At 53.7% G+C, this 22,120-nt stretch overlaps 5 protein-coding genes across 5 annotated transcripts; all 5 read right to left on the reverse strand.

The window, feature by feature from the left end:
- Window positions 1–1,371: 1,371 nt before the first annotated feature.
- PV07_10991 (uncharacterized protein) lies at window positions 1,372–3,898 on the reverse strand. Its single transcript, XM_016398379.1, has 2 exons — window positions 2,968–3,898; window positions 1,372–2,905 (listed from the first exon to the last, which is right to left on the reverse strand). Exons 1-2 carry the CDS (start codon window positions 3,108–3,110, stop codon window positions 1,798–1,800), a joined length of 1,251 nt encoding a protein of 416 aa, XP_016242941.1. The 5' UTR covers window positions 3,111–3,898; the 3' UTR covers window positions 1,372–1,797.
- Window positions 3,899–4,771: 873 nt separating this feature from the next.
- PV07_10992 (uncharacterized protein) lies at window positions 4,772–7,141 on the reverse strand (the record flags this gene model as incomplete). The annotated part of the gene is made up of 8 exons (XM_016398380.1): window positions 4,772–5,241; window positions 5,301–5,397; window positions 5,448–5,608; window positions 5,665–5,765; window positions 5,853–6,276; window positions 6,336–6,600; window positions 6,665–6,756; window positions 6,824–7,141. 8 exons carry the CDS (start codon window positions 7,139–7,141, stop codon window positions 4,906–4,908), a joined length of 1,794 nt encoding a protein of 597 aa, XP_016242942.1. The 3' UTR covers window positions 4,772–4,905.
- Window positions 7,142–9,302: 2,161 nt separating this feature from the next.
- PV07_10993 (uncharacterized protein) lies at window positions 9,303–11,341 on the reverse strand. The gene has a single exon (XM_016398381.1). It carries the CDS (start codon window positions 11,109–11,111, stop codon window positions 10,740–10,742), a length of 372 nt encoding a protein of 123 aa, XP_016242943.1. The 5' UTR covers window positions 11,112–11,341; the 3' UTR covers window positions 9,303–10,739.
- A 155-nt stretch (window positions 11,342–11,496) lies between these two features.
- Window positions 11,497–11,963, reverse strand: PV07_10994 (uncharacterized protein; the record flags this gene model as incomplete). The annotated part of the gene is made up of 4 exons (XM_016398382.1): window positions 11,497–11,520; window positions 11,579–11,725; window positions 11,783–11,897; window positions 11,953–11,963. The coding sequence occupies 4 exons, from the start codon at window positions 11,961–11,963 to the stop codon at window positions 11,497–11,499; spliced, it is 297 nt and encodes a 98-aa protein (XP_016242944.1).
- A 303-nt stretch (window positions 11,964–12,266) lies between these two features.
- On the reverse strand, window positions 12,267–18,943 carry PV07_10995 (uncharacterized protein). Its single transcript, XM_016398383.1, has one exon. The coding sequence runs from the start codon at window positions 18,472–18,474 to the stop codon at window positions 12,547–12,549; it is 5,928 nt and encodes a 1,975-aa protein (XP_016242945.1). The 5' UTR covers window positions 18,475–18,943; the 3' UTR covers window positions 12,267–12,546.
- Between the last annotated feature and the right edge of the window lie 3,177 nt (window positions 18,944–22,120).

The following is a 22,120-nucleotide window of genomic DNA, read 5'->3' on the forward strand; positions in this document are numbered from 1 at the left end:
GCTGTCCGCGCGGGCCATCGGCGGCGCGTTCGGCTCGGCGGTGCTCGACGCCATCATCAACGGCAAGATCGACGCGACGCTGGCCCGCGACGTGACCCGGGCGGCCACGGGCGCGGGCCTGCCGGCAAGCTCGGTGCCGGACCTGCTCGAGGCCATCGGGGCCGGGGAAGGGTTCGACGCCGTGCGCGGCCTCAACGCCACGATCCTGGACCAGGCCCTGGACGCCCGCGACTGGGCCTACGCGAGAGCGTACCGCCTGGCGTGGGCGAGCATCATCCCCTTCGTGGCCCTGGCCATCGTCGCCGTCATCTTCATCAAGCACGTCAAGGAGCTCATGACCGAGCACGTCGAGGCCAGCGTGGAGAAGAGGCCTGCCGGCGCCAGGAGAGACGAGGAGATGAATGAGAAGTGAGGATGCCGATGCAGCGGACAAGTCGACAATCTTGTTGCGGGCGACGCTGACAATGATATAATACAGCCAGCAACTAACCATCCAATGCATCTGTATATCTTAGCCATATGAGCATCACATCTCCTCACTGAAACCCTTCCCCCGCCTTCTCCATGTAGGACACTGTAATAACGGACGCGGGAAACCTGCCAGTTGGCTTGCAGCCAATGTAGAGAGACCCACTGTCGCCTCCATGCTTTATCGTCATTGATTCATGTACTTCCTGTTCTCCGTTCTTTGGACCCTCCTGTAACCAAGTTTTAGGAGGTCTCAGCCTTGCCGGAAGCGGGGTTTGGATCCCAAACCAAGTGAGGAGAGTTGTAAAGACCAAGGTAAATGTCATACTCACCAACATAGATGGATCTGTCTAGACGACGACAACAACCTCTTCTGGAAAGTTTACACAGAGGATGTCACTCACCACCCAAGCGACCCGCCTTCTATGCCCGCATAGCAATGGGACGATTCCCATCGGATGGTCTAGATAGCCGATGAAACAGGAGTGCACGAGCCCAAGGGTTGAATGATGCAATCCCAATATAGAGAGGACAAGTTTGCCCCAGACATTGAGGATACAGGGAGTGAAACGCCCTCTGCCTGCACTGCGTGTGTCTCGACAGTGCTATATTTCCCCTTGCGTAGTTACGGTTGACCGTACCTCGCACCGTCCCAGTCAACGCACCTTGTGGCGCTATGATCCAACGTAGAAAGCCTTGTCACGTGCTTGTCTCAACTTATCTAGGTAGCCTCTCCCCTGTCCCCAAGCACTCTTTCTGTATGGCCGACTTGTGCAAAGGGAGAATAGACCTTTAGCAGAGGGACGTGAGGGAGCTGTTGATGAGTCCTCTGCCGGCGCATGTCGTTCACAGAGCTGCCGACACCACCACCTCGAAACGCAATCAAGTCCGAGTCGATACAAACTAGAAACACAAGAAAATAGTCCATTTTGGTCTTAGGTCCAAGTACAGTCTGGGAGACTAAAGATACAATATGCCACATAGCCAAGAAATGGAGACGGGGGTATCATATCCCGAGGTATCCATCCCAAGAAGATCCATCGCAGTAGTTCTTGTTCACTCCTCAACGCAGTGCAAGTGTTATGCCCGGCTTTACCAGCCAAATGCTGTAAACGTGAAAATTTGCGGCTATTGCTCATGCCATGCAAACATTCTATCGCGCGGCAAACCCGGCATCATACAGGCAGAGTCCTCAGTCGCGCTCATGCATCTCCAAGACCTTTTGTCACCTATCCAAGGGCCAGGGGAACCCAACAAAAGCCAAGAAGTCCTTCGTCAGGATTATCGTAAACTCATATCATTATCGTCGCTTCTGGGGTTCAGTTCTTGTCATCTTCCAGCTTCAAGCTGTGAAGGGGTGGGCAGGGCTTCCGGAGCCGCCGGTGGTGTCTGTGCCTGTCGACTTCGACCCGGCATTCTCAAGCCGAATCTTGATCTCCATGATGATTGAGTATCTCCTCCTTCGGTGCTGGCAGCGGTATTTGAGCTCGGCAATCTGTCTCTCTGTCGCCGTCGACCTTGGTCTAGGTTTGACTGATCTGTCCGCTCTGCACGCACTACAAGCGGGAATCCGTGGCGATCGCGATCATGATACACGATACTCATGAATCGACCCGGGATGATCATTGCAGGTCTTCGACCCGGTCGACCATTCCCAATAATCGAAAACGCCGTCGGCGGTGGCTGCAGGTTTGCTGGATTCACTTCGGCACCTTCGGGTCGAGGTTTGGGGACGTAGTAATCCGCCTTACAAAGGGGACAGCAGGCTCGCCGTGATGTCAACCAAGGGTCAACGCACGAGGCATGGAATGCGTGACCACAATGTAACCCACGAATGTCATCGTCGTCGTCGATATTGTCGATGCATATGGCACAAGCGTCGCCAGGATCGGGCAACTGCTCGGCAGGAAGAGCCGTTTGTATGCGTTCTTCGTCTTCGTCGTCATCGTCATGACTGGTCACTTTATGCACAGGAGTACCGGGCGTCACTGTAGAAGGAGAAGATTTGGGACGAGAGGGCGTGACTGGCCGATTTTCCAGGTCACTCTTTTCGGCTTCCACGACCTCTGGTTCGCCATGCTCGGGAGGTTTCTCCTCGGCCGTAGAGTTTGTTTGCGCATGCGCCAATTCCTGAGCTTCAATGTCCTTCGAGTCTTTGGAATCCCGTTGAGTATCGCGTATGCTAGCTGGGCGAGAGGCAGTAGTGATCCCTCCAGCAGTGGGCAAGCCCTCGTCGGCACGATTGGAACGCCATGTCTTGTATTTTGTCAGAGGGAATTTTTCGTTCACTTCCTCAATGGTCATCAGCTTCTTCTCGCGCCTGCGGCGGTGTTGTCGAGGCATGGCAGCAAGATCTACTCCGTCTGGGTCCTCGCCATTCATGCGCTGTCGGTTGCGCTGATTGTATCTGAAGCAGTATTTGACACCGACGATGATCCTGACAGACACACAAAAAGATTAGATGATATAGGAACGCCTGATGACGATTTTGAGGCTCACCATAAATTCGTAAAGACAACGCCAAAGCCCAGAGCCACGAAAAAGAGCAGTGGCGAACTGGGACCAGAGCCTCCATTGTTTCCAGCGTTGCCCGTTGCGCTCGCAGTGGGCGACGTCGTGGTAGTTGATGTCGAAGTGGCCATCTTAGATGAGATATGACAGCCAAGGCACAGTAGTCGACGGCCGAGAGGTAGTCAGCGTGCAGATTGTGGGTGCGCAACTGGGTGCTGATGGGAGCATCTAAGCTGTGCCGGCGAATGCGGATACAGGAGGGAAGAAGTGATTATTCCTCGAATCGGCCGCTGATGGGCAAAGACATGAACAGGGAGACGAAAAGGAGAGGTGACGAGCTCGAAAGGATAGGGAGGAGTGAGTGGCGGTCGACTGTGATGTCGATCGTTATCGAGGAGGAGTGATGGAACGATCAATCGAAGCAAGGGTGAGATTAGGATTGGTCCTTCGGCGTGCGGTATGGGCCTGGATCCTCTCTCACACGAGGCGGATCGAGTGACAAAGGCCTGAGGTGAAGGGGGAGGGTGTTTCAAGGGGAAGAAGCAACGTTTGCTGCGGAGAACGGATTGGCCCAGAGGGCAGAGGGCGGGTGCGCAGTCTTCAATACGGCGGCTTCGGGTGCAGCATCCCCAGTAAGATGAAGGAGGATGTGATGTGGCTGCTTCAGGAGGATAAAACTCGAGATGGACAGGATGGTGGAAAGGAGGTAAGAGTGAGGGATATACGGTTAGCAATGCAGGAGCTGGAGAAGAAGAAGGTGAAGGTGAAGGTAGGGTGACGGTGAGGGCGAGAATGGGCGCAGTTGGGAAGCTGGTGCCAATCCGGCTTCGCAATACCAAGTCCGAGGACAGACTGCGGGCGCTGGGCGGCAGAAGAATATTGGAGGGCTGGAGGGCTGGTGATCAGGTTTGCAGTGGTCATGGGCGGGAGGCTGCAGCTCTTGCACCTGCTGAAATCCGGTTTAGTTAAAGAAGCTACTCGCCGTCCAGGTGCCTAGCACCGCCTAAGCCGTTTAGTGAGGGCTGGTGGGCTCCAAACCCCGGCAGCGGGAAGGCCGGATCCCTCAGCGACACATGCATCTTCTGATCATGATTCATTATTGATGGGCTGATTCCTGTTTTTTTCCTTCCTGCGCCCATGCATTTCTGCCAGAATGATGTTGGCCGTCGCAGCCATCAGCCATCAGCCATCGGCCAACAACCCCAAAACATTGATCCTCATCTTGCGTCCGGCGTGACGAGCACAGAGGAAGGACGCAGTAGCGTGCCCGACTCCCCTCTTGATCCCTGCGGCCGCCCTCCGTCCTTGCGCCCTCAACGCCACCCGCAATGCGGCACGGACTTCTCCTCGAAACAGTACAGACGCCATCCCGCATCTCACGAATCACCATTTTTGCCTAAAGCTCGGGCTTGCGACGCCTGCACACTTAGCCTACCTTGGTGCGAGCTTGTGTCTCTCGCTTATTCCCCGGCCTCTGCTCCTCCATTGCTCGGCGATGGCGATACCTCAATTAGATTCGTCGAGGATCACTTGACCCTGCAACGATTTGTACCTTGTTTCAAGCCGACGCGGGGTTTGCAGCGCGGTGCTTGTCGATCCATGATGCGGTATGCAGAGTGTTCAAAATGACAGCGTTAAGGAGTTCTTGTGTGACAAGCAATAATTGTTGTGGTTTCTGGCAGCCAATGATGAAGGTGTAGCCATCTTTGTCCCCTGCACATTGTTGCAACACAGCTCCCCAGCCACCACTCCAGACCCATGTTTGACACGAACCATCACCTCCTCGTCTCCAGTGGGAAATGCCCCGAGGACTGGTCTAGACGCTCTTCTTCTCGTATCGCAACCTCAACGAGCGCTTCCAATTTTTCTGACCACAAAAAGTCAAAGCAGCCAGTGCGGAGTGCTCAGCCTTACCATATCTTCCCATCAATATGTAACCTTGCTCCCTTTGCGATATCCACCTTCCTCATCGACATCATCCTCCAACGCGTTCATTTCTTCTTCCTTCTCGTTCAGCCCATGGAACAGCACCCATATCAAGCACCCAGCGCAGAAGCTCGCCACACAAAGTCCCACAAACATCCACAAAATGGCAGGGTCATAAGCCACTGGCGTCAATGCTTCCCCTAGCGCCGAACCAAATGCATTGGTAAGGAGATAGATGGATTGCACGAACGACTTCATGCTCGGAGGAGCTTTTGTGTATGCGTACTCCAGACCAGTCACTGAGGCGAAGATTTCGGAGATACCGATGAGCATATACTGTGCAGCAAGGTCAGTCATTGAACGCTGCTAAACAAGCCGATCTGGTCTCCACTTACCGCTGGAGCTTGGATCGCAATGTGCACGTTGTTGCCCTCGGCGACGCCATCAACAATGGACGCGTCGCACAGTGGCTGCTTGTAACATGGTCCAGAGCTGTCGTCTCTAGTCAGCAATAGTCTCCATCGCCCGTTTCGATCAATTACCTGTAGATCAGATGCTGCACAATTGCAGCGTACATCATAGCTAGGGCCGCAACCCAGAATCCCAGGACAATTCGATTGATTGGTGGGAATGGGATGTGCATCTTCCTGAGAAGAGGGTATACGAATCTGTCCAAGATGGGCACGAAGACAATGATGGCGATCTGCAGGCCAGCTCGTGAGCGTTGGGGTTCAAGTCATCCCGTCACCGTGTACTCACCGGATCAAAATTCTGCATCAAATCGTTTGGAATACCATGTCCTCGCATCTGACCGGCTTGGGTGACAAAATTGCCGCTGAATTGTCCGTAGACACACCAATCTGCCCGGGGATTTTAGCACTTGTTCTCTTCATTGGCTGTTTCCCACATTCAAACTCCATTTTCGCTGTGGGAGGATGGGGACTTACAGATCGGATAGATGACAAAAACCCGGCAAGCGACCAGCGCCCTCTTCAACTCTTCGATGAAATGATCGTTCCACGGGACCGTCTTGTGAATGCCCCTTTCCGCCATCCAGCTCGGTTTCGGCGCGTTCTGGTCGCGATGTTTGATCATGAGCCAAACTGCCTTGAACGCGTCCGTGATGATCGATCCCTGGGGCGGTCGGACGACGTAGATCTTGCGGCCCAAAATGAGGACGGTGGTGCCGGCGCAGAACATGCAGAAGCAGAGCAGGTAGGCGGACCAGAAGCCGATGTCGCGCTCCATGTACGGCGTGGCCAGGAGTGACAGGGCGCCGATGTTGATGCAGGTGTAGAAGATCATGTAAATCCGCTGGATGGTCACGGCTGGGTCGATGATGATGCGCTCGCCTTTGGGGGTGGTCGTGATCTTGCTTCTGTCAGATTCTTGTTTTGTTCCATTCTGGTTACTGCATGTTCGGAACTTACAATCATCTTCCTGCGCTTGTACTGGTCCGCGATCAATGGAGCGACGTTGGACTTGATGCCGCCGGTGCCAATGCCAATTATGATCACGGCGGTGATGAACCCGCCCAGACCGGCCCCGTTCTGCAGGGAAACGGGCAACGACGTGGTGAAGAGGATCAGAAGCCCGATCAGGTAGACAACACAGAAGTAGAGAATGGCCCTGTACTTGCCCAGGTACTGGTCGGCGACGATGGCGCCCAATATCGGCGTGACGTAGCAGAAGAAGCTGGTTTGCTGGTTAGTTGCGAAGAAACAAGAGCAGGGATGTTAAACGAAAGAGGCTTGCTCACTTGAAGAAGGTAGTCAGCCCGGTTGCGCCTTGATGGCCTAGACCAAGTGCGCCTCTCCCTTCTGAACCATCAAGGGGGCGCTGGACATAGTTCTACTAAAAGTCAGTCAAACCGCAGGACCCCACGAGCGAGAGTGAGTGCTGCAAGAATGCCCTTTACCTGGAATATGCCCTGACAGCCATAGAAAGTGAACCGCTCGCACAGCTCGACGAAAGCGACCAGGAAGGTGGAAAAGGGAAGGCTCTCGCCGACGTGGCGGAGGTACTTCTTCTCGTGCGCGTTGGGCTCCATGCCATCCTCGGTCTCGCCAATCTCGGTGTCCTCACTCGTCGGGGAACGCGGCCTCTTCTCGTCGCCGATGAAACCGTGCTCATTGAGGGTGGGAAGAGCCCTAGAATCTGTCGTGAGAGGTCCGCCGGTGATGTCGTGGACGGCTTTCACAGAATCATCATTCTCTTTGTGTTTCTCGCCGTGCATTCTGAAGGGAAAGATTAGCCAAGTTTAACATCGACCTGTTGGGTTCATTAGGGTATCTTTACTGCGCAGCCTGAAGTTCGTGTTCTGCCATGCTGGAATTTCAGGGTTCTGGTGTGGTAAGTGAGATGGAAACGCATGCAGAGGATGTGGTGTACGGCTGAAAAAGAGAAATGAGAAAATCGTGAGACGATGAAATCCAGGAGAACCACAAAGTTGCAACGAAAGATGCGGGAGTCAACAGAGCAGTGACCAGGCGGGGTATATACCAAGAGTGCCATGGAGGTGTGTACACATTCTCACCCAATTGAACTGAGAGGTCATCGTGATAACATCCTGGGCCCGAGACAGGGGGGATGGACAGATTGCCGCATGGCTGCCGAACAACCTACCAATACCAGCCACTGCAGTAGTCAACATCTACCACCCTCAGTGTCATTGATCATACATGCGCCATCTCGCGGCATGGGCGACACGATAAGTCGATGCAACAATGATCCATTGATCGTCCAAATCCCACGACGGTCGTGTCATGGAACGGCCCTTGGCACACGCTGCGAAAGGTGGACGGCCCTCGTGGCATGACGGGACCAACAGCTGCAAAGCTTCCTGTTGCTTGACGTATACCAAGAGATACCAAGAGATAGCAAGCGAGAACATGACAAGGCTTAACAGCGGGAGACGGCAAGATGGTGTCTTGGGTGTCATGGCGCTGTGTGGTGCCATGGTGGTTGGTTTCGCGATCGCGGAGAGCGGCATCGATGCCAAGCCGGAAAAATGGGGCTGAAGTGCCTTGAAGGACCGCCACTGATGTCATTCTACCTCGACTGGTTTTGATTGGTTCGGGGACTACATCGCAGGTATCCAGGGGGTTTATCAAAAGGACTTCCAGAGGTACGCTGGATGTTCCTTCAGGGCAGCTGAGTGTGGTGGATGGACGAAGAAATACACGGTACGGGAACCCGATGGATATTGCGGAGATGGACTCTTAATTTCAAGGCCTTTTAGTGCCACCCAACGGTATGCCATCGATCCAACTTGGCTCCGTCTTCCTGGGTCGGGATATAGCCAATGGTGTTTACAAACAGCAGATGGTACATCGCCCAGGGCGAGATGCGGTCCCAACATCTCCCCACAAATGCAAACCTTCAACTTTCCACCGAGCCACGTCAACCGCTTTTCTCGCACCGACACCAAATGCTCATCTCGGTGCACGCTCATGCTCCTCCACTCCCACGGTATTCGCACCCTGCAGGTGCCTTGACGCGAACGCCTTTCAGTGTACGTCTGCGCATTCTGGAGGATCATGCCAAACGACCCACCTATTTCGCGCGGGGGGGAATAAACACCAGGATCTGGACTGTTGGAAATCCGACATGCAACATTCTGCTTTCATCCAGTCCTGCACGTCGGCCACTATGAGACGGCCGTTGGAATCGAGGCCGTCGAGTTTGAGCTCGTCGGTGAAAAAATTGAAGCATTCGACTGTTGGTCGACAGCACTGGGGCTCGATTTGGAGTCCTAAAGTTCCAACCACCGACGCCCTTTCAGATCGGTGTAGGGTTCTTATATTTCTGGTTGGCAAGGTATTCGTCCCATTCCCGTCCAACAGGATCCTGCGCAAAGGTGCGTCGCGAGCTCTCGGCTCCACCGTGTGTTTACTATGTCCATAATTGCCGGTTTCTGAAGGCCAATCCTTCTTGCATTCAAACCAATCATCGCAGGGAAGATCCGGATGCCAAAGCGGTGTGCATAACTGCGGCGTAGGCGTCGGCGCCGGCTCTGCAGGTCTGGCTGAGACTTGACGGATGATATTTAGCAGCATCGCCACGATGATGAAGTAGGTATAATTCGCTCTCATTGTGTTGATTGGCAGGGAGGAGATTGTAAGGTTCTACTGGCGAGATTGCTGGAATAGATTGATTTGAGGTCTTGGATTGCCGACAATGTTGTTTGAAGAGAGGATGTGGCCACGAGAGACTCTTTAAATAACGGTTTCTGGCTGAGGACCTTGACCTTTGAGGGCTGGCAGGTTGAAATTGTCCTGGTTGTGCATACTCTGATAGACTAAGAGCTCCGGTCAATATATGATGGTGAGGACCTTGAGGATCTGGCTTTCCGAGGGACTTCAAGTCGTTGCACGGCATGGAATTCAACGGATATTGCGGGTGTAGGTTCTTGATTTCGACATTTTGCAGCCACCCAGCGGTCGGCCACCTATTCAATCTGGTTCCGTCTTGCCATCTCGTGCATACTACCAGTGGTGCAGAAATCTAAAGATCCTCGACGCCCTCTGACAACCAATCTCTTCCCCAAGCCACCAGAACCGAGAGCAGAAGCCCATTAGAATTTGTTCTTTGAACCACAACCTGCATCGCGAACTTGTCCCGCGCCAACATTACCTCAATTTTCAGTTTGATTCTGGAGAGACTGCCATGGATCAAGCAAACCTTGCCAACAAATTGAGCACGAGGACCTTATGAGTGACAATTCCAAAGCTGACCGCAAGTTGGCGGTGTCCATATTTAAGAGCTCTCTGATCACCACCTCCACCCACAGACAAGACATTGGCGATTTTCCCTCGCAGATCCAGGGCACCAGCTCGAAACATCCACCTTTGCCAGAGTTTCCTTTAGTGGCGATTTGCCAGCCTTTCCGCACGACACGAGACAACAACCCAACACAGCGCAGCACAGCCATGGCAAAATTTCCCACCCTCATCATCTTTGCAATGCTCCTTGCCATCCTCCATCGAGTCTCTGCTGCAACAAAGGAGCCAGAGATTTGCGGCCCACTTACTCATCCACTTTTGGATTGCAGCGAGTCGTTTATTTGCGAGAAGGACTGGCCATCTGAGACGGGAAATTATGGGTCGATAGATCCCGGCACCAAGATCATTACTCGCAATGAGCCTCTGCGGAGAATTTGGCCCCATGACCTGGGGATCAATTCCACAGCCAATACAAACGAAATCCATCAACGCCGGTCAGCCCTTTCCTTTCCTGCGCATTCCGGATCGGTGTTTCCAGAGCAATGCTGTCGTCCCACTGTGGAATGTTTCAACTTCTTCATACACGAGGTTGGACACTATTCCAAGGATTGGAATGCCGGCTCATAATAGAGGATCTCAACGTTTGGAAGAAAGCAGAGTGTTGCACGGCGGATTTCATGACTCCTAAGTCGTGGTGCCTGACTCCTCCAGTGCGAAATAGCTGGTTCACCTGGTATCCGCCACCGCGTTGCGCACCGTTCCATTAGGCTTGCTTAAATATCATACCCTTGAGCGATCCATCAGAGGTATCATAGTCGACCGGTGTCAACGACAGCGCAGAAACAGGAACAGCCTTCCCTACCCCGTAGTCTAAAGGGTTTGTTCAAGAGATGGGCCAGGCGCAAGAGAAGAGCAGAGGTTGATTGGTGGAAGGTTGAAGGTCGAATGTCCTCCTTTGTGGGGGCCTCTGGTTGAATATAATTTGAATCTGGTATGCTCTATTGGACCGAGAGCAGTGATCGGCAAAAGGTTGTTGAGATGTTGAGTCTCCGATAGATTTGGGATTGAATATGACGGGTCAGTTGCGCGTGCATTGATAAGATGAGATTGCTAGTCGCAGAGGGTCCCAATGACATTGAACTCCTGACGAGCTTTAGTTGAAGTTGCCTTGAGCTTTTGCATACTCAGTTGAAATGATCGGCCGAGCGCCTCGAAGACCCCGAATCCATGAGGAACTGTTGTTGAAGGCAGCTTAAGCCCTGCATTTTCTGTTGGAGCGAAGACTGTGGGCGGCAGGTGCCGATGGATTTTCATCTGCTGGGGGACTTCAGGTTGAGTCCGATTCGAAGTTCCGCATACTCGGTTGGAGCAGTCGACGCAAGATCGGAAGTATCTTGGGTTTTGGAACGAGTTTGGGTTGAGTGCTGTATGCTCTACTACTAGAGTGAGAGCAGCGGGCGACAGGTGTTGAAGAAACTGCATTTGACTTCAGGTTGAGTTCGGCTGGCTGTGCGTGCTCATTTGACTGAGAGCAGCGGTCGACAGGAGTTTGAATGGACATTCACACCGATGGACTTCAGGTTGACTTTGGGTTGTTGTCTATGCCCTGTTTGACTGAGAGCAGCGATCGGCAGTGTGAGAGTCGATGTGTGAAGGCGCCCGCCGAAGAATGAGCCCGTTGAAGTCCTGCAAGCCTTGGGGAGGGGGGGGGGGCCGGGTCTCTTTAGCCTTGGGACAACCAACCCAAGTTTCCACCGAGCGCCACGTGGAGGCAGAGACCATGCTCGGCTCAAGATCTATAGAACACAAAAGGGCCCCCCCTGTGTAAAAATATAACGCAACGACAGCCGCCGAAAAGCAAAAAAGCCTAACGAGGGGGATCCTCGTTCCTCTGTAACACCAGTTAGCATTCCGGTCGCCTTCAATCCTAGGTGTGAATATGAACTTACCCCATCCACCTCCTCCCCAGCCTCCGCCTCTTCAGAGGCCGCCGCCACCTCCCCGAGTTCTCCTCGGGCACCCACCGGATCCATCGGCACCGGTGGAGGAGGTCCCTCCCCAGGGGGTTTTTGACGGCCCCGAAGCCGCCTGACCTTCTGGGCTATCTAAGCCCGCAAGTTCTCTCCTCCCACCAGGAAGGCCAGGACACCCACCACCAGGGATATCACACCCGTGACCACCACCCATTGCATGGGGGCGGTCCAGGGTGATGGTGGTGGGGGTGGTGGGGACGGAGGCTGAGGACTCGGTGGATCTAAGAAATACCCACTGGAGTACCGCAGTCAGATGTGTGACATTGATATGCGTTGGAGAGGGTGCTTACCTCGGAGCCATAATTGCCGTCTAAGGAAAGGAAAAGAAGGGAGTGCGCAGGGGCGCGGGCGCAGTTTGGTACATGTATGTACCCTTGGCGGCCGCGGCGCACTAAACCTAATCTGGCCAAATGTAAACAGTGACGTAGTGCGTCTGATAATACACGGCAAGAGTGTACCAGCACCACCAATCAGAGGGCACGCCTTGTACGCATAGCAGGCGTAAGACATCCAGTTTGGTAAGAGCGTTCACCCTCTAGCCAACTCCGGGTGTAGGAAGTCATCGGGCACGCCCAAGCAACTGCGGGACGAGATCTGTTTGATTGTAGAGAATGATGATTTATTGTCAAAGTATTTAAGCCGTGTTTGGACCATGCATCGAGTCACGGACCACAGAGAATGAAATACACGTGTGCCACCGGTCCGTTTTCCCACCTTCAAGTAAACGCCAATTATGCTTGCACTTCCATCTCCTCCAGCGCCTTGCAACAGGTCATTGTGTACAAAGGAAATGAAAAAAAAAAAAACCCAGGCTCCAATCGTTCGAGCAAATTTCCATAAGTCAGTCATAATCGCATATACACATGAGAAAGAGTAGGATAAAGTCAGCGCTGAGATTGTGTGAGTTCGGGTCCCGAGGGGCTGCCCTGAGGTTTCGGAGTAGGCTCCTCTTCGATGTTCATCATCTTGGTCGGCACAGGAGTGATATCCATCTCAAGATCGGCAAAAGTGGCCCCGGGTTTGGGGGGGAATATGACCGGGGGTGTGATTTGTCCGCTGGGCGAACGAACAGACTGCTGCTCAGGATGTGAATGCTGGGAGACAGTCCGCTCAAGCTTCTTCCGCGGCTGGATCTCTGTCAAGGAAGACATACTGGGCTCCTCGGGAATTTTGAGATTTTCCATGCGTTCTTCCAGGATTTCCAATGACTTCCGAAGGCTGTCTGCCTCAGCTGACCTGTCTTCACCCATGGATATAACGCTTCCGCGACTGTTTGTGCGCATCATTTCGATTCCAAGTTTGGACGACGGACGTGGGGGTTTGCCGATGGGTGACCTCGCCCTCACTTGGACGTCACCCAGTTCCTCGTCTTCGTCATCCCCTTCTTCAGCTGCTCCACCGGCATGGTTCATGTTCTTGTCTAGCAGTTCTCGCTTCAATCTGACAGCCTCCGATGACTTTTGTCGACGCGGAGTTTGAAGACCGTATCCCCCAGCGTCGTCGACGCAAGCGCTGGGGGGTGCAGATTCTGTATGGACAAGATGAGGGTAGCCAGACTGGACATAAGGGCGCTGTCCGAGGACGATATCGTCGGAAATCCCTAATCCGGCCTTTGCCCATTCGTCTGTAGCGGCTCGAGACACGATGACCGGAATATCATCACTCTTGAACGATTCCAAATCACTAAAGAAACCGCCACTGCCAATGGAATCCTCCCGGCCTGACCCTCGATAGGATGAGTCGGGCATAGTCGGTGCAAGACTCGAAGCCACGGAACTTGGACTGTCTTGCGTAGGCATAGCTTCGAATCGTGTGTTGAGATGTGGGATGGTCAATGGAACTGCCATCCGGAAGTCTTTCGGGGCGGGTTTCCAAGCACAGTACTTGGCTAACATCTCGGTCAGTTTCTGAGTGGTCGGCGGCTTTTGCATGAGAGTATCAAAGTGGTGGACTTCGGGAAGATCCTTCAGATACCCCGTGATGCAGACAATCGGAGTGCTGGTATTGGCGCTCTTTGTGTCTCGGATCATGCGAGCAACGTCGACTCCGCTGATGAGGGGCAGCTTGAATTCCATGAAGATAACGTCAAATTGGATCTGGCTGATAGCAAGTCGCAGAGCATCTGGACCATTGGTTGCGGTGATTGTCCGACAGCGTAATTTCTCAAAAAGCCTCTCCATTACCATCCTGGACACCGGGTGATCCTCGCAGATCAGGACGTCCAAAGGTCGATATGTAGGGCCCTCGAGAAAGTTGATCTGCGACAGTCTTCGTGAGCTCTGCCGCCGGCGTTGCACCTTGAGCAGTGCCTTTGCTTGTGCTGATTCGTTATCTGAAGACGAAGGTGAAACATCCCGGACGAGTAGTTGGCTCTTGCGCTTATGATGGCCAGGAACGAAGGCATCTCGCTGCGGAGGCTGTCCATCACTTTCCTGTGAGCCGACGGTCTGCGACCTGGTGCGCCCATTAACTGTCGCAGTGCGCGGTGGAGGCATCCCTTTTGCGGGAGAGACTGACGGCATCCGAGCCGATTTGATGGGAGATGACGTGGCCGTTGGTCCGTGTTTGATAGCATCGTGAGGGATGTCGAAGAAGCTACTCGGAGCAAGAGAACTGCTTCCTTGAGAAGAGCCAGAAGTCTTTCGTCTGTCGTGATGCTGCGCTGTGGAGAATTGAACCAAGAGAGGCGAAGAAGGTTGTGACGGCCTGCTAGGAGACGAGTTGGAGGTAGCTAGGCTGGATGGAGAGCCTGGTCTGTGACCCTTGCTGATAGAGAGCGCCCGCTTAACCGGCATCGGCATCATCGGACTGCCTTCAAGGGAAGGTCCAGGAGATCCCAGAGCTGGACTATTGGTGGCAGACATAGCTTGCGAATGAGCATAGCCTCTAGCTTGAGCTTGCATCGCTTCTTTTCTCATTCTTTCGACTATGTCCTTGTTGGCCTTCTCCAGCACGGGCAAGTTCTTGAAAGTGAAATTGCCAAAGTCGTCGGCGATGACAGGCTCGCTGAGTCTCCGACTACGGGAATCGCGTACCACATGGGGAGGAATGTGGAGAGGCATGAGGCCACGCTTCGCAGAACTTGCTTGCGTTCTAGCTCGAAAGAGTGCATCATGGGGACGATTGGGATAGTCCGAACCATTTGGGGTTGTACCCGCTGGTGAGATTTGGTCTTCTAGTTCTTCAGGGAAGGACGACAAGGTGGCCCCGCGCGAGTCAAAGTACTCGGTGTCCTCTGGATGCTCCGGGTTCGGGATAAACTGAGCCTCATCTTCCAGGAGTGTATCCCAGTGGATGTCAGCAAACCAAGGATGTGCCTGAATCTCGGCGCCCCCACTTGGATACTTCTCGTCCTTGTTTGCACCCAGTCTTTCTCTCGGATCGAGTTGGATGAGCTTGTCAATGAGATCCCTCGCTTCTGGGCTCACTTCGATTTCGTCGTCGTCGGGCCAGGCAATTCTCCGATTCAAAATATTGTGAAATACCTTTTCCGGCGTCTCTGCATTAAAAGGTGGGAAGCCGTAGAGGAATTCGAACATGATGCAGCCCAAAGACCACCAGTCACACATTTCATCCTGTACAGTGCCGTTGATGGTTTCCGGGGCCAGATAATCTGGAGTGCCCACGAAACGACGATCGCTCTCTTCAGGCTCAAATAAGGGAGGAGCCAGCATCTGAGAAGGCAAAGGAGCAGGTGCGGCTTGAGAGATGTTACTCATCGACTGTGACAGTGGGAAGAGGTCAGGTGATGCACTGCCCTGGCTGTAGGCCTCTTCTTCAATCTTTCGAGGAAAGATCTGAGGGGGGGACTCGGTGTCTTCCTGCACGCCGAGCTTTTTGAAGAGTTGATGGAGATCGAAGCTCGAGCCACTACCGCTATCACTCCGATAGCCAGAGTTTCTCAGTGACGTTTCTCGGCTTAGGGAGCTTTCTCGATTCAAGCTGAAGTACGAAGGTTGATCAAGCCCTCCGGTGAAAGCGGGTGTCATGAGAGGTGTCGGTGCTGGCGAATGCGGGCCCTGATAGTCGAAAGAGGTGGATCTCGAGGTCGGATTCGACCCTGAACCGTTCTGGGTGAAAGGGCCTTGCTTCAAAAGATCGGGCACGGCCTCATCAGGTTGCTTGAGTGCACGCTTCTGTCGACCAACAAGGCCCATCCGAGACAGACCAAAATCGGTGAGCTTCAGGTGGCCTTTGGAGTCGATTAGAAGGTTATCCGGTTTCAAGTCACGGTGGACAATTCCTCGAGAGTGCAGATGTTCGACACCGAGAACGACTTCAGCGATGTACTTTTTGGCCCAGTCTTCACTCAATCCCCCAAGGATCTTCACTAGAGAAGCGCAATCGCCTCCGTTCAGATACTCCATGACCAGGTAGAGGTAGTCCTTGCTGGAGAATGTCCAGTACAATTTGGCAACGAAATCACTCTCCCCCTGCCACATCATGATGGCGCGTTCAGCCTTGACATTTGTGACCTGATTCTTTGCAATCATGTCAGATTTGCGGAGCACTTTAATAGCAAAGTATTCGCCAGTGATTTTCTTTTTGGCCAGATACACACTTCCAAATGCACCTCTGCTAATCGGCTTGATGATCTCAAAATCCTTGATTGAAGGGGCCAGCACCCGTTGTTGCGGGTGGGACACCGAGTTCAACCGGGGTGAGGCAGGGGTCTTCAGATCAGACGAATGCATCGACGACTGCCTTCTATGCAGAGTCGGAGCATTGCTTGGAGGTACGAATTCGCCAGCCGTCAACAATGGTGACACAACAGGGGACTGGGCGATTTCTCCACTGGGGATTCTAGATTTGGTCATTCGCAGTGGTGATGGCGGCGGTGGGGGGTATCTTCCCGGAGACTGCTGGCGATGGGGAGAGGCCGAATTAAGGCCATGCAGATGCATACTCCGTCTCTTCCTGTCCCGTGATTGTGCAGTTCGGCCCTGTTCAGATGCAGAGGCTGGAGAGTCGGCCCGCCAATTACCCGACAGCATCGAGGGGGGTAGACTACTGTCGCTATCGTTCGCATCTTCAATGTACATCGATCGCCTGTTCGAGACTGGTTGGGGTTGAGAGATGAGATTGCTCCGATGGGACTTTGGGGTGGGACATTCGATGGGGCTGCTGGAGCCGGTCGAAACAGCCTGGGATGACGATCGTCTTTTATCAGTTCCCATCGTGATTTGCGGCAAATCTCTGGGATTTCTGAGAGCAGAAGCCATTGACTTCAATCCGACGTAAGATGTGCTCCGACTGGCTTCTGGCTCGATGTGCTCGATGGAGAGCGGCTGCGGCGTTGGTTCCATGTCTTCTCCTGGGCTTTCGAGAATGCCTTCCAGTGCGGGCTCTTCTTCAGACTCGCTTTCACTGGAAGACAATGCCTCGCCTGCTGCAGCCCTTTCGGCCTTGATCAAGGCTTCATTGATACACGCATCCACTTCGGCCATGTATTCTTGTCGTATTCGCTCAGAGTACTCCAGAACATTCTGATACCGATGCACTGCATCGACCTTGGCACGAGCCAGTTTTTCGGTATCCGCACTCAAGGCGGCCAGGCCAGGCTCGTTGTCCAGGCTACTCGGAGGTTGCCACTGGATGATTTGGGAAATTCTGGATTCCGACTGCGGCGACTGCGACTTGAACTCATCTTCCCCTGAGCTTTTACTGTCTTTGATTGAAGGTACATTGATTTCGTTGGCCGTGTCGCACAGGTCCAGAATCAATTCCACGATGCGAACCAGAGGGCGCCGGACCACAAACGAACGAGCCCGAGCATGACCTAGGCCGGCCGCTGATGGACTTCGTGATCTCACCGGACTAGCACTATGGGATCCTGAAGCGGAAGAGACACCGGTCGACGAGGTTGGCGAGGGACCGATCGGCATACCCTTGTATTCAGGAACCGAAGGCGGGGGGGTTTCGCCGCCTGAGCCTCGCCCTTGACGAACTTCAAAAGCGTCGAGCACTTTGACAATTGCGTGCCTATGTTCCGAGAGATTTTCTTGGACCATCTGCACATCCATTTCAGCCTTGTGTTCTTGGACGCAGAGATCCGAGTGTTTCTCAAACCACCATGGGACAATGGACCTCTCGCACACCCGACAGAGGATTGGAAGAGGGGGTGGGTGATTCTCGGGGTCGTTAGCCCCGAACTCTGCAAGTTCGGTGAGGTACTTTGCCAGAATCTCTGCGCCAACTCCAAGGGTTTCCACTAGGGCTCGAGGCAGTGCTATTTCGATGCGAATAGGCTCCTGAGCAGGCTGTAACATCCACATGGTGTGCGACTCTCCTCCGGACGTCCTGTCGTAGACCATGATGCCCTGGCCCTCCAGTTCGAGGGTTGCATTTCCCCTCTCGTCCGTTTCAACATTGTCCTCACTCGGTTCTTGGCCGTCGTCTGTCGGTAGCATAGTCCCCATGTCGGAAGAAGGGCCGACCTTGACTGCAAATTTGACAAATTGACTCTTGGAATCATTGGACTTCAGAGCTTCAATAGCGGATTCGAAGACATCGGGCTTGTCGCTGATGAATTTCGAGATCTTATGACCTCGAACATGCTCGAGATCAGTGCCAACGACATCGGTCCAAGAGGGGCTGACCCAGCGAATGTGGCCATCTAGACTGAGATCAAGAATAATATTCCGGGTTTGTTCGGCCGCCTCTTTCAGCTCTTGACTGCCTTCTTGAATGTCCTGGCTGAATGACCTCTCCATCGCATGCCGAGTCATTTCGCTCCCATAACCCGAATCGTTCTTGATGGCCGTGATGATCGGGGGCTCCAAGTATTGTTGTTCAGATCCATCCTGGGCCATTACTCCTGCAGCGGGAGAAACGGTCCTTCAAGGACAAGTCGTTCGCGGAGGGGACAGGGACCGGAGAAAGGGCAGGGTCCTTTATGACTTTTGACCCACCATGGAGCCAAAAAGTCCCCCGTTATCTTGACATCTCTGGCAGAGTCGTCAATATGGTGCCGGGGCTATTGCGGAGGGAGAGAGGAATGTTGAAGGTAGAGAAGTGTAACGAGTGTTCTGTGATTGTCGAGGGATCGTGGAGGGAGCGGTTGTGAGGAGGAAGGGCGGCGGTTCACGCGAGGAGAGCGGCGTGTTTTTTTTTTCTCTCTCTGGGGGTTTGTTGGAGGACAAAGACGAAGTCGACTACATCAGAGGTGGAGGTAGACAAAACCGGGCCACGAATTGGCAGTCGAGGTAACGAACGATGGTGATAATTGTCAAGGGGGAAATTTAGACAAGAGATGTTTGAAGCTGTGATGTGGTGATGGAGGACCCGGAGTACGAGTATTTTGGAGGAAACGCAGCGCCCAAGAGAGAAAGGCTCAGATGCTGCTGCCGCTGGGCAATTATTTTTCGCAGCCAGTGATCGAAGGGGGTTCGAGGGAATAGTGGGACAGTAGTTGGCAAAGGGTAAGGCAGGGTAAGGCAGGGTAAGGCAGGGTAAGGCACGGGCACTTGGGTGGTCTGAGGGCCTCCCCTCGTAAGGGTGTCTCCCTTGAGTTTGCAAGTAAACTGTATGAAGACGGGGGAGCCAAAGCGCCTGCGACCTACCACACTGCTGCGAGAGCGTACTACTGGCTGCACCTGGGCTGCAGATGCCGGTGATCTCGTTAGGGCGGTTTAGGGGTGGGGCCTCGCTTTCAAAGCATCGAGGCACCCAAGAAGGGCCCAAGAAGGACGCCGAAGAACGACCCAGGAGCCAAGGCGAGGGCTGCCGGGGGCCTGCGGCGTTGTCGACTCCAACTCCAACGTCTCCTTCCCTTTTGGCTGCACCCAGCTAATGCAAACCAGGGCGTTATTCCTGTCGCCGTCTCACCAATAACACCTTCACTTGGTCTCTTCATCGGCACATCGAGCCAGCTAAACAAAGATTAACTCAACATCCTTCCTAGTCCCTGCTGGGATCTTCTCGTCTCCCTCGTCCAATGTCTGTTTCTGACCTGCGACCCCGGCACCTGGCACTGCGCTTCCTCTGAAGAGCCCCCTCGCTCAAAGGCTCACCTCGATGCCGGCCCTATTTCGAACCCGACAATCTTTCCACCCCCATCGCGAACCCATCCGTCTACCCTGGCCTCTCATCTATCTTTGCTGACAATCCATATTCCTGTGCGCTCGCCCTCAGTCGTTGGCTCGCTCACCTCTCCCCACTTTTTCGATTCCGTCTGTTTGTTGACGGTTTGCTCGGCTACAGCATAGCCTGCTTAATGCCTTCCCCTACGTGCGTCCCCCTCAGCAACGGCACAGACGGGAACAGGAGGGTCTATTGCGTCGACGCGCATGACATCTCCGAGATCATGCACCCAAACAAAAAAAATAATGTCAATGTTTCTGAAGTGATGACAACACAATGTGGGCGCCCGTCGACCCCTCTCACTGATGGGCAGGGCAGGGTGCGCCAGCTCGTCAGGTCCTTTGCAGAGTCTTTGCGCCCACTTCGTCATCGTATGCTCTGCTCTCACCCCAGGGACATCGTGGCCATGTATGACATCCGTGCACACCAGGAATTTGGACTGCGCTCAAACCTCTTCAGACGCTGGATGAAACAAGCAGCCAACGACGATGGCCCAATCAGCCCTCTTCAACTCGAAGGATGCGTGTCATCTCCCAGGGCTTGTGCTGCAAACACCCCTTGTGCGACGTATCCCTTCTCACCTCTTCATGCATTCTCTAAGATCCTACGTACTCTTTTTACACCTTCACAACTTTTGGCGACCCGAGGATGGTGCAACCACCAAGCCACGCTACATAGCCTCGTCGACAATAGTTCGGGGGTACAAGGATGGTGAAAGACGACGTCCAGTCCGATTTACATCCTCTACCGCTACACCCTCTTCCTTTCTTTTTTCCAGCGTGCCCGATCTCCATGTCCAATCCGGAGCTACTGCACCCTCTCCATCAAAGCATTTTTGACTTCACAAATGAGGTTACAAGGCCCCTCAGCTGACCCGTCCCCTCGGTTGGCAGGGTTGAAAAGAGGGCGCCAATCACCTCCCCTATCTTAGGCTGCACTACTGCATGAGAAGTGCGTGCTTTTTTCTTTCTGCAACAAGCATCCCTCGTGCTCTTCACTCTTGCGTCCACCGCGCACCCTACCCGTGAAGGCGTGCAGCTAAGGATGACATTCCCCTTGTTCCCGCTTCAGACACGGGGTTAGCAATCCTTCAATGGACAAGCCTAGAAGCACCATGGAAGTACTCCCACGAGTTTCTCAAAACTCTCCCACGGGAATGATTTCCTGCCGGGGCACCGCTTCTGTCCACACCCGAACCCCGAATAAGTTTCAGTTCTGATGTTTTAGACAGCACGTGCGCCCATGCCACAAGGAGGCCGAGAGGCAGCGATGACGCCTGCTTACCCAGGACACGTCTCCTCAGGGTGTTGGCGTCTCGTCTGGCGCACGCGTTGTACGGGCTCAATCACATATCGTTCAGCAGTGAAAGCTAGCTGCCAATAGGGTTCGAACCGATGCTTCAAGTCTCTGAGAACCGTCTTACGAGGAATCTGGGCCCTGGCGATCTCCAGCCAAATACAAAGTCGTAACTCTGGGGGAAGGTGACACGGATGACATCCCCTAGCTTGCATTCCCAGCTTTTGGAGAAAACATAGTTGGAGAACGGTCTGATGTCGCCAGACGTTGCTTGGAAATTCCACCTCAATGCTGAGGGCGGCCTTGCGAAATTATTATATCCCAGCTTGGTGGTGGTGGGAGGAGCGGATGGATTCGCAATGACCTCTCGGAAGAGGAGGGTTCTTCCAATCCACATCTGTAGGGAGTACCTCGAGGGGGGTACTCCCTGGCGACGCTCAAGCTGACCACAGGGCCGAACCTGACATCCTATTCGATAGTTACAGCACAGTGAAGGCTGTTTCCAATCCATGCAGGAAGGACAGAACTGGCCGCCAAAACTCCGAGACTATGTCTTCTCTGAATCTAGTCAGCGAAGGTTTCGGAAAATGCCGAGCAGGGAGCGTCGAGCAGCCGCAGATGTACCGGCATGAAGCAGCCGAATATGCGGATATGTGCTCTGGGCCTTTCTTACCAAACACGACTTTCCGGCAAAGGACTGCTCGTTCACGCATGATATGCAACTATACCGTATCCGTGGGAAATGGGGAGCGAGACAGGGCACTCCCAGAATACTGGATTGGTCGGCAATTTCAAGCCTGAACATATTCCTCTCGCTTTCTAGCCGCGCTCTTGTTCACATCTGTTGCGCTGAGAAGGCAGCCTGATACACCGCCAGAACAGGATGTCATGTTGTACCCTACTCCTGCCAATCCTGTCTTGGTCTGCTGCTGCAAGAACAGCTTATGGGATCCTTTGTCACTTGGCCTTGCAGCTTTCAAGACGTTGGCCAGACTCCTATTCGAGGGACTCTATTCCATGCACTAAACGAGGTCTGATCCCTAATGTTATCTCTTTGCAATACCTGGAATGCGGCCACTC

Source organism: Cladophialophora immunda, assembly GCF_000835495.1.
Source record: "Cladophialophora immunda strain CBS 83496 unplaced genomic scaffold supercont1.7, whole genome shotgun sequence".
Taxonomy (NCBI): domain Eukaryota; kingdom Fungi; phylum Ascomycota; class Eurotiomycetes; order Chaetothyriales; family Herpotrichiellaceae; genus Cladophialophora; species Cladophialophora immunda.